At 38.4% G+C, this 12,428-nt stretch overlaps 1 protein-coding gene across 8 annotated transcripts in view; it reads right to left on the bottom strand.

Moving 5' to 3' along the window:
- Positions 1-7,404: 7,404 nt before the first annotated feature.
- The window catches only part of LOC311597687 (aldo-keto reductase family 1 member C13), a 38,735-nt gene continuing 33,711 nt past the window's right edge, over positions 7,405-12,428 (bottom strand). For all 8 annotated transcript variants that reach the window (XM_084781926.1, XM_084781919.1, XM_084781920.1 and 5 more), the window contains 2 exons: positions 8,766-8,848; positions 7,405-7,649 (listed from right to left, as the gene is read on the bottom strand). In XM_084781926.1, coding sequence (XP_084638052.1) covers positions 7,607-7,649; positions 8,766-8,848 — 126 coding nt within the window. In that variant the 3' untranslated portion in view covers positions 7,405-7,606. The remainder of the gene's footprint in view (positions 7,650-8,765; positions 8,849-12,428) is intronic.

Raw genomic sequence — 12,428 nt, forward strand, 5'->3', positions numbered from 1 at the left:
GTCTCTCACCACAAAGTTGGATTTTTTTTTTTTACCTAAAGCCAGAGACTTGCAACCACAGATCTTTTATGGTGTGCATCAAATTAGACAGGTCAATATGAGGTCAGAGAACTGTAACCCCAGCACACAATCCCTTCCCAGCCTCTAGAAATTCATCTTCAGGAATTCTGTATGTAAATCCAAGCTGAGATCACCTCACCTTCCTCGCCAGCACAGTCTCCATACGTCCTCATACAACACCCAGCCTTACAAAGGCCACCTAAGTTGAGGGCGCACTCTAGACCAAGCCAAGCGCTCACTCAGCTCAGGGGGGCTAGAGCCTTACTTCACTTACACAGCTCTCAGCTGGCTTCAAGCCCTATAGTCAAAATCACAGCCTGAAGTAACACAGAGTGACTGGCCATCGCGGAGGAAACTCTCAGCAGTAGGACCACCTTAGAGCGAGGATAGTAAGGTAAAGATCAACAAAAGAAACCCCAAAATCAGGAGTGTACAGCTGGGTGGTGTCTGATGTTACAGTTGACTCTCAGGGGTGAGATATGGGGACAGAGCTAGAGACTCTGAACACGAACTGACAAAGGAAAGTGACAGCTTAGCTATAATATAGTATCCTCCTGACAGAATATTTTAAATATTCCCATTGAAAGAGGACTTGTTGCCTCATTGTTTGGCACGACTTGCATTCTTTTTTTTTTTTTTAATAAAAATAGATTCTTCTCTCACATAATGAACCCTGGCCACAGTTTTCCCCTCCTTCCACTTCTCCTAACTTCCTTTCCTTTCCCCAGTATTCACTCTCCTCCATGTCCTCTTCAGAAAAAAGCAGGCTTCCAAAAGACCACATCTAAACAGAACACAGCAAAATACAATAAGACATGGCAAAAGCCTCATATCAAGGCTGGACAAGGCAACCTAATATGAAGAAAAGGATTCAAAGAGCAAGCAAAAGAGTCAGAGATACCTCCAATCTCACTTGAAGGAGTCACACAAGCACACGCATGGGCGCGCACACACAAACACACACACACACACACACACACACACACACACACACACACACACACACACACACCACAAACATGAAACTAAAAGCTATAAAAATATATGCAGAGGACCAGGTGGAGAAACATGCAGGCCCTGTGCTTGACACTTCAGTCTCTGTGAACTTACGTGATCCCCACTTAAAGAATTGGTGGGCTATGTCCTCCTGGTGTCCTCTTTCCCTCTGATTCCTACAGTCTTTCTTTTCTCTCTTCTGCAGGGTTCCACAATCTCCTAGGAGAGGGACTTAATGGAAACCTCTAATTTAGACTCCTCCTCTCCACAATTGCCTCACTGTGGGTCTCAGCACCCACTCCCCTCTGCTGCTGGAGGAAGCCTCTCTGGTGATGACTGGACAAAGCCCTGACATATGAGTGCAGCAGAGTATCATTAGGAATCATTGCATTGATTTCTGCGGTGGGAACTATAGTGTTTGGTTCTTGATCCCATCTCCCATGACTGAGCATCAGGCAGTGAGCACATGGGCTCCCTCTTGTGGTGTGGACCTCCAGTTAAACCAGACACTGCTTGGACACTCCCACAACTCCTCTTCCATCATAGCGCCAGTGCACCTTGCAGGCAGGACAGATTGTAGGTCACGGGTTTTGTGGCGAGGTTGCTTTCTGGTCAGTTCTCTGCAGAGGGCCTTCTCTCTACAAAGAGACTAGAGCTTAGCGGTGAAGGCTCCATGCAGGCACCAGACCAACCTCTCAGCATTCATGGAGCTGTGTGCATGTTGTCCTCTACAAGTCAAAGAAGACTTTTCAAAAATGTTGCATGACCCAATACAAAACACAAGTGGCATGAAAATCCAAGATGACCTGGTTTCTCCCAAATTACCATTCCCGGAGTAATGATACCAAAATGAGAAAGGTGTTTGTGGAATTCTAGTCAAAGAACTAAGAATAACTCCATCAAATGGAACGATTCACATATAGAATGGAAAATAGGGTGGACACACTATCAGAGATTGAGGAACAGTAGAAGAATTGCACATCTAGTTAAAGACAGTGATAGATTTTTATAAGAAAATATGAAGGGATCCTGAAAGGTCTCTGAGGTATATATTTTTAAATATTGCATAGAAGGGGAAATGCCATACAAAAGACACAATATTATCATAACAGAAATTTCACAAATCAATGAAAGGGGGAGCAATCATATTCAAAAGCTAATAGAACACCAAATAGGCAAGACCAGGAACAAACACCTCATGGTATATCAAAATTGAAACATTAAATACCCAGAAAAAGAAACTGTCTTGAGAGATCCTAGAGTAAAACACCAAGTAGAATATATAATCAGGCCAATTTTTTAAAATGGACAATTATTTAATAAAAACTTTAAAGGAAATCAGGGCTTGGAATTATATGTTTCAAGTTATGATGGACCACATCTTTGTAGCTAGACGAATAAACCAAGCAAAACTACTTGTCTGGATGGAAGGAGAAAAAACATTTCAGGATTTAAAAATACTGAAGGAATCTATGCCTACTATGCCACCTCTACAGGGACGTAGTAAAAGTAATTCTTGCACTGAAGATGCTGGGAGCAAGGCTGATCTGAAGGCATCTCGGAGGACCTGTTCCATGAAGAAGGAGCACAGCCCCTTGCTTACAATCAGGAGCATGAGTCTCAAGGTCAGTAATAGTCTGGAGCCAGGATGTTAAGGGAGCTGCAGTTTCATTCTGAGAACTCAACTCTTTCCACACAAAGGGTATTTGGTTATCAATCCCAAGGCCTCTATGTGTTTGGTATGTGATCCACTTGAGATAGTCAGGTGATTAGCTTACTGATGACTTTGTTCTATTATATGATAGTTTTTCCTGATCCTGCTCCATTTGCCCCATGAAAACTGTCTATAAGTTGTACCTCCTAATAAGCTTACTTGTCCTGAGACACAGCATGCAAGATGTCCTGATCCACTATTTTGCTGCATCTAAAAATCACATCTTAACATCAAGCATGGAGTTTACCTCTGGGCAAAGGGCTGGAAAAATATTCCTAGCAAATGGACCTAAGGAATAAGCTGGTGTAACCATTTTAATATATAACAAAAACACACTTCAAATCAAAACTAATAAAAGACATAGGGAAGGATATTACATACTCGTTAAAGGAAAACTCTACCAAGATATTATTTTAATTCTTAACATCTAAGCCCCAGACACAAAGTCACCCAAGTTTGTAAAAGAAACACTACTACAGTTCAAATTACATATTGACGCTCACATATATTGACCCTCCTGAAAGTGGTAGTCTTCAGTAGACACTCTCACCAATAGACAGGTCATCCAGACAAAAGCTAAACAGAGAAATGCTGACTATAAAAAATATTAAAAACCAAGTGAACCTGAAATATATTTATATGATATTTTACCCAAACCAAAAAATATATACATTCTTCTCTGCACCCCATAGAATTTCCTCCAAAGTTGGCTGCATACTTTAACACCAAGCTACAATAGATACAAGAAAATTGAAATAATTCATTGCACATGGATTAAACATGGATATTAACAACAATAAATCAACAGAAAGTTTATAAACTGTTGGAATTTAACAACTCTCTACTGAATTAAAAATGGGTGAGACTGAAATTAAAGATTTTCTAGACTTAAATGAAAATGAATACACATAATATCCAAGCTTGTACAACATAATAAATGCAGTTCCAAGAGGCAAGCTAATACCACTAAAAGCATATATTTTTAAAAAAATATTTTATACTAGAAACTTATTAGCAGACCCAGAAACTCTAGAAAAATAAGTAATAGAACCCAAAGGAGTAGATGACAAGAAATAATCAAACTGAGGGCCAAAAATCAATAAAGTAGAAATAAAAAGAAAAAGTACAAAGAATCAATGCCACTTGGTATTGTTTCTTTGAGAAACTCAATAAGATCACCAAGCCCAATATAAACTTCCCTCTGGAGGACCACTGGCCCGAGGAAGAGCCAACTAAGAGCCCACTCACCTTTTCTCCTGCCTGCCAGGGGACACAGGCCACAGAGCTCCATAACCTTCCCCCTGTAGGAGGCCTGCTGGCCCCAAAATCATCCAGACCTATAGCTCCCCAGGGTCAGCCAGCTCCTTACCCTTCCCTTTGGAGGAGGCCAGCCAGCCCCAAGATCACCCAGGCCTGTGGGCCCCCAGGAACAACCACATTAGAGACTGTCAAGACTTTCTCCTACCTGCCAGGGCACACAGGCCACAGAGCTCCATACCCTTCCCTCTGGAGGAGACCTGCTGACCCAGGGTTCATCCAGGCCTGAAGACCCCAAGAACAGCCAACCATCAGAAGTGAGCAGTCTGCTACTTCCTGAGTCCCAATATCAGGTCCAAGGATCTGTGTGTCTCTTTGAGGAATCCTGTCAGCATCAGAAAAGATATTCAGACAATACCAGAGACAGTCAGATGGCTAAAGACCAGTTTAAGAATACAGTCAACAGGATCCAGAGCAGTATGGTATCACCAGAACCCAGCTACCATACTACAAAATGCTTTGGACATCATGACACAGCTAAAACCAAAGAAGATGACCTTAAAATCCAACCTTATAAAGATGACAGAGTCCTTAAAGGAGGCTATGAGTAAATCTTTTAAAGAAATAAAAGAAAAATCAGAAATTAATAAATTCCTTAATGAAATATAGGAAAATACAACCAAACAAGTGAAGGAAATGAATAAAACTGTCAAAGACCTGAAAATGGAAATAGAATCAATAAAGAAAACACAAATTGAGACAATCATGGAGCTGCAAAGGCTAACGAAGTGAACAGGCTCTAGAGACACAATCATGACCAACAGAATATAAGAGATGAAGGAGAGGATTCAGGTTTAGAAGATATAATCAAAGGGATCCATAAATCAGTCAAATAAAATGTTAAATCTAAATATTTCCTGACACAAAGCATCCAAGAAATCTGGGACACTATGAAAAGACAAAACCTAAGAATAATAGGAATAGAAGAAGGAGAAGATTCCAAGCTTCAAGGCCCAGAAAATATTTTCAACAAAATCATACAAGAAAACTTCCACAACCTAAAGAAAGAGATGCCTATAAATACACAAGAAGATTACAGAACGCCAAATAGATTGGACCTTTAAAGAAAATAAGCCCACCACATAGTAATCAAAATACTAAATGTACAAGAGAAAGAAAGAATATTAAACCTGCAAGAGAAGAAGGCCAAGTCACATATAAAGGCAGACCTATCAGAATTATACCTGACTTCTCAACAGAGACTCTAAAAGACTCTAAAGGGCCTGGGCAGATGTCTTACAGACACAAAGAGACCACAGATTTCAACCCAACTACTATACCCGGCACAACAAGATGGAGAAAACAAGATAACCCAATGACAAAAACAAGTTTAAATAAGATCTCTACATAAATCCAGCCCTAAAAAATAAAATATCCAAACCATAGAGGCTACCTGCACTCTAGAAAACACAGGAAAGAAATAACCCCTCTGTTAGGTCCTGCTGCAGGGCGTGGCTGGCATACCCTGCCCTCTACCTCAGGGTAAGGCTTTTAAACTCCTTGAGACCCTTCACTGTATAATCCAGACAATTTTGGTTCTCTCTTAATACTTCTTTTCCTTCCTTTTTCCCTTTTCTCCCCCTTCCCAGCATGTGCCTCTCTCTCCCTCCGACTCCCACATCTCCCCAGTTCATTAGAGCAGAATGAGCTAATGGCAGAGACAGAGTTATATTATATAAACGCAGGTTCATTGGGAGCAGAGGGAAAAGAGAGAGGGAGAGAAGGAGGTCTGAAGAGAGAGAGAGAGAGACAGAGAGAAGAGAGAGAGAGAGAGAGAGAGAGAGAGAGAGAGAGAGAGAGAGAAGAGAGCACAGGAGAGGTAGATGATGCAGAAAGGAAGGGAGAAAAGGGGAGCGAGCTGGAAGGGGGTTAAGGGCCAGGAGGAACCAAAGTGTCTGCATTACATAGGGAATGGTCCCTGGGAGGGAGGAAGCCCCACCCCTAGGCAGAGCAGAGGGTGTGCCAGCCATGCCCTGCAGCAGCAACTAACAGGCACACCGATGATACCAAATAAAAGGAGGCACACACACAGCATGCACATATGCTTTACCACCACCAACATCAAAATAACAGGAAATAACCATCATTGATTATATCTCTTAACATTAATAGAATCAATTCCCCAATAAAAAGATAAAAGGTAACAGGATGGATACAAAAACAGGATCCAACATTGTGCACCAAGACATTATATCAGAGTAAAGGGCTGAAAAAAAAGTTTTCCAAGGAAATGGATCCAGGAGCCAAGCTGGCATATTTTGTTGCTGTAGACATTTGGCTGTTTCCAAGGCTCTGGAAGATGCCAATTATGTAATATCAAGTAGGTCGGTGATGTTTCCATAAGAGAATGTAAACGTGATAACCCCACACGTTTTTCTTGGTGTTCTTGCTGCTTTTTTTTTATTTACTTGAAGTTGTTCTTTATTGTTATGAAAAATAAGATGATTTTCTAGGGTCTGTGAAATATCGACAGGCTCTTTTGAATAAAAGCATAGCTATTTATGTCATCAAACCTGGAGAAAAAAAGCCTGGTGCCCAACTAGAAGCCTAATGCCTAGTATTTATGGTGCTAGAAGGTGCTTATTTTATGTTACCGGAGGAGAAAAGTAATCATCACCATCACCCACCTACAAACCCTGCAACCTACAACAGTGACCCGCCTGCAAGATATACTGGTGGGATAGCGGGACAGCTGCTTTATGAAAGTAGCCAACCACACTTAATTAGTGGTAAGGGCCTCTCCATAAATGCAGCCCATACCTGACACTATTCACGAGGCCAGAAGCCTGAGACTAGATTGGTTATGACCTTCAAGGGGAAGCCTACTATTGTTCTACTAAAGAAACAACAACAGAATAACTCCTAATGACATAATGCTGGACCCAAGATCAGTGCCTCACTCAACCCCCCTGGCACTTCATGAGCCAAAGCTATTTCAGGAATGTCGCATTCCCCATTTCCAGGACTCCCCTGTTTAGAAACTGTGTGGGAACGCTGGCACTGCGGTCAGTCTTTCCAAGAGTACCTCACCTTCCAGACGGAGAACCGTGAACGCCATGTTCTACGTGTTTTGGTTCGCTTTGGTTTGGATTTTTGTTTTTGTTTTGTATTGTTCACTCTACATGTTTTGGTTTTGGCTCACAGCCCAGATGAGCGCTCTCATAAAGATCAGCTCACTGCATCTTCACTAAAGCCAAACTGCCTCCAGGCACTACAGTCCCTTAAATTATCGTTTTCTAAACTCTGCCCCCTGGCGTCCGCAGAAGTTAACTCTGAGTCTTGAAGTTTCAAAAGGAAACAAACCAGGCAAGAAACACTGACATTACTAAAGAAGGACCTTTATAGCAATCATTAGCATCATCCCAAAGAATGACGACACAGCTCGCGATGAAGGAGGGCTGTTATGCAGCTTAGAGGGATCAGAAGTGGCACGTGTTTAATCAGCAGCATGTCGGATGTCACTATCCACGTATAGGGTCTTTGAGACTTTGTGCAGACATCATGACACAGGCCTCTATATTAAAATTCATCAGAAAACGGGTATTCTGGGTGGCCCTCGGTACTAAAAGAGAAAAGATATAAAACATTAACTCTTGGATTCCTTTTTATAGTATCAAAGACAGAAATCTATACAATGCTGCCTTTACATTTGACCACTTGGTTTTCCTGGCCAATTGAAGCATCTGCTATTTCTATTTTCATAAACTTGACTACGAAGGAAATGTTTTCAAAACAGCATAGCTGAATATTTCAAGTTAATACTCATTTCCTAGAGCAGAATAAGACAGACAGACAGCCACAAAATGTTCCTTTCTTTTAGCTTCTACAGTCAGTCTGCCAAAGCATGGAAGGAAAGAGCATGTCTCATTTCAGTCTCTCAATGAAAGCAGAAAGTGAATATCACGTTTAATGCTAGTCTAAACATTTATCTTCACACAATGAAGATAATACAGCTTATGGGTGCTAATTTCCTTTCCCATTTAATGAATTCATTTGTAGTTAATACACGGCCCATCACATACAACATAGTGTGTCCCATTAAGATAAAGAATGTCATAAATAAGATAGATTTCTATGACTAAGATACAAGCTTATCATATAGTTTGTAGTTCTTTATACTTTAGCACCATTACAAAATATAAATTGACAGAAATCATTACTTACTAAAATAGTTAATAAGTGGCAAGAATTACTGTGTGCCTGCCACTCTCTGACCTACATTATTTCCCATCTTTATCTGTCATTTCTCTCTATTAATAATAAATACTCTATTGGATATGACAACATACATGGGAGTCTTTGCAAACTGTCTACCACATTTAAAAATTATTACATTTACTTCTATTGACAAAGTGTCCACATGTAAAAAGGATTTTGTATTCCTTATCTTTGTTTGAAATATGGATAATATATAAGGTTATATAACCACAGAGCAAGAAAGAAAATATTATTAATGACAAATAATTTCAACAATGGTGAAGTTTTTTTCCCTAGATATTATTTCCTTGGTTTTAAATCTCTTCATAAACTTTATCTTCTGCACTGAGATATTCGTAACTCAGAAATGGGAAAAACAGCTGTTAAAATAACAAAGGTTTTGGTTTCTGAACAAGTATTCATTGAAAAAGAAAAGATATAAACTAAAATAAATCATGGCATGCTTTTAAGAGTTACTTACAATGGAGCAGGTGCGTATCTGAAATTTTTGTTCAGGCTGTCTAGGATTTTCATATCCTCTGAAGACAGCTCAAATTCAAATACCTAGTGAGCAATTGGAAACATTTTAGGACACTCCTCATTTGTGAATCTTTAAAACCCAAATGAATCACGTTTTATTTGGCAAAGGTCTTTTTTATTATGCAAAAAGCTCATGAAAGTTATTAATGACATCAAGCAAGGTATTCAAGTGGTCAGTCAGTGTCAGTGCCAGATAGAAGTTAAAGGGAAATCACTCCTGCCCTGTGGTGAGGAAGCACAACACGGACCAAGGGGGCTGCAGCACATACAAAGCTGACTCATTTGGAGACAATAATGATAGTTTCCAAGCAATCTAAAGTAATTTCTGAACCATATAACTCAAATATTTATACCCCACTGATGAACTGTTAAAATATTAACAATGTTCCTTGCAACACAATTTAAAGAAAGAATTATTTTTTATCATTTTCAATGAACAAAGGATTTGATTCAAGATAATTTCATTGCCTAACCTTGGGATACTTTATATGGAAAAATTTTTATTAATTTCTAAACACTCTCTCACACACACACATACACACACACACACACACACACACACACACACACACACACAAGTAGATCATCAACCCTTATTTCTTCCCAAAAAAATGGTGGTAAATAAATAGAAAGGAGGAAAGTAGGAAAAAGCAGCGAGGGAGAAGGGAGAAAGGAAGAGAGAGAGAAAGGGAAGAAAGGAAAGAGGAACAAATGGAAGAGAAAAAACTTAAAATGTCAACAATCTAACAACTGATCCGTTCTAGTAAAAAGCACTGAGTGAACTTTCCTCTATATTTAAAAACTACCAAAAGAACAAAGAATACATTGTGTTTTCCTTTTTTATTATATTCCTTTTTACATACACATTTATATTATTACACATAAATAACATAAACTACAGACAGCAAGAACAACAACAAAACAATCAGAAACTATATAAATGTCACATTCACGGTGTTTTGGCTATTTGTATTTGGCAGCCTTGAAGAAAACATCTATCCTATCTTGGTGAGTCTAAAATTATGAATGTAAATCAATATCTATTATATCTTATCCCTATCAACTAATACATCTATCTAGACCTAAAAACATCTTAACCCCTAAACAACTAAGTTTAATTGTAAAACTAAGCTATGTGGTCTTCAACCCCATCAGAGACTTGAGAAGGAACAAAACGTAATTACCTGAGTAAACTGGAAATGCAAGTTAGCACCTTCCAAAATGAAAAAGTGACAGAGACAGTTTGCTGCCTGAACAGTCACCCACAACTCTCTATAATGTTGGAGCAGAGGCAGGCAGATCTCTGTGAGTTCAAGGCCAGCCTGGTTACAAAAGCAAGGCCAGGACAGCCAAGACTACACAGAGAAACTCTGTTTCAAAACACTCCCCAAAAAGAGATGATAAATAGAACAACTTCTCTATCAATCAGCCCCACAGAATATATGAAAATTCTGTAATAGAAAAAATAATTTATTAAAATATATTAAAAGGCCACCTAAAATTGAAAATACCCATTATAGTTACATATTGAAATTCTTAATATTTCAAAACTTCAGTTCTTCCTCAACTGATGGAAAAGTTTAGGACCTACCAAAAGACTTAGATATCTACACACTGAAAGATGTAAATAATAAAAGTTTTATATATACATATATACGAATTTGTTCTACCCAGAGAGTCATATTTTTATTTTTAATTAAAATATCATAAACCATCCTCCTTTTTGTTTTCCTCTCTAGAACTCTCACACATCTCCCTGCTACTCTCTCGCAGTCATGTCTCTTTTGTTCAATTATTAATACAGATGTACACACACGCACACAAAGTATATAAATATAGCCTGATGGCTCTATTTACTGCTGTTTATATGTACATGATTTCATCATGGCTGACTAGTTGGTATTGGATAAACAACTAAGAAGCCTGTCCTATAGAAAACTAATTATTTTGCTCTTAGACTCTTGGAATTCCCTAATTGCCTGAAATTCTTTATCTAAGGATGCCCCCTTGTGAGATTTCTGCCTTACATGTAGGAGTGCGCATTGGTCTGTCCTTATCCAGGTCTTGTTTAAGCAGCCATATTGTTGAGGTAATTTGTCATATTTTTTAAATAGGAGAATGTAAATCAAAATGATTGTCATTTTGTTCAGCAAGGCTGATATTGCAGCTTAATTTGAGAAAGAGTGAGCATAAAAAAGATGAATAAAATCCATTAATATAAGTATTCTTGCGGGCAACACCACAGATTCACTCAGAAACCTATTTAAATGTTTTTTGAGTTTTTATTTTATATGATTTCATAAACTGTACTTCAATTAAAGAAGAATTTAGAAGGAAATACTGTAACACTTTTGTGAAAAAAAACAAGGCATATGATGTTCTGTTTTTAATGGATAAAACAGAATGATATTTAACCACAAACTAGAGGAATAAAGAAACATAATAAAAACAAACTTTGGCTTATGAATATATATATATTCTCTCATGAAAGTATATGTATATATGTATATATTCATGACAGAGGGAATGAAAACACAGCAGAAATTCAGATATAACAAATATATCTGAATTTGCAGCATAATTAATACGGAGAATATGTAAGTTGTTGTAAATTAATTACAAAACATATTTCCCAGCCTCTTTACTCAATGCAAATTTGCACCAAGTTCCACTAACAGGCAGTGTCTCTTTTCTCATCCCTTTAATCTTAACTACTTCTATCTTTTTTTTTTCTATTTCCATGTATGGCATGTATGTACCTATTCATGTTTGCATATGTAGCAACACAATTGTGTGTTTGTATGTACACGTGTCTGCACATATGTGCACATGCTTCAGTGAACTATGGCTAGACAGATGCCTAAGGGTTCAGACTGAACTGAAGAAAAATTTTAAATTATACAATAACGACCTAAATAAAACTCTTTTGTATTACAGTTCTATGCCGGGCCTGGTTCCTTTTGCAATACTATAGGTAATGGTGTAAGAAAGTTCTAGTCAAAAATAGAAGGTCATCAGCCTAGGTAAGTCTTCAAGAAAAGAATATGCACTTACCCAGTGCAGCAACTCAAAAGTAATAAATGCATCCATATTAGAATATGTGAGCATGAGGCTAAAGAGCTTGCTCACTTGTTAGACATTTCCTGCTCTTCCTGGGTGGTACCCAAAGAGCAGCTCACAACTAACCCACAACTCCTGTTCTAGGTCATATGAGCCTTTTCTGCCCTCTGCTGGCACCAGGCATGCACATGGTGCACAGACATGTATGCAGTCAAAACATTTATACACATAAAGTTTAAAATGAATAAAAAAACAATAAAATAAACTATATGAATATCAGGCCAAATACAAAAGAAGGCCACAAGAATTGTAATATATCTAACCACTTTCAAACTCACATTTTGGCGAACAATGAAGAAATCCATTTCAAAAGAGGTGTTCACAATAGATGGTGACTTAATGCTGAATCCTAAATTTCTGTACCCTCTCCAAACCTAATGCTGTCAAGTTAAGGTGATGTTTGTGTTGTAGAGTAGAAGAGAACACTTCTGAATGCAACTGAAATTTTATAGGAGTAGGAAATGCTAAGGAGATGGATGAAGAA

The sequence above is a fragment of the Acomys minous genome (assembly GCF_964271855.1).
Source record: "Acomys minous genome assembly, chromosome: 5".
Classification (NCBI taxonomy): Eukaryota; Metazoa; Chordata; class Mammalia; order Rodentia; family Muridae; genus Acomys; species Acomys minous.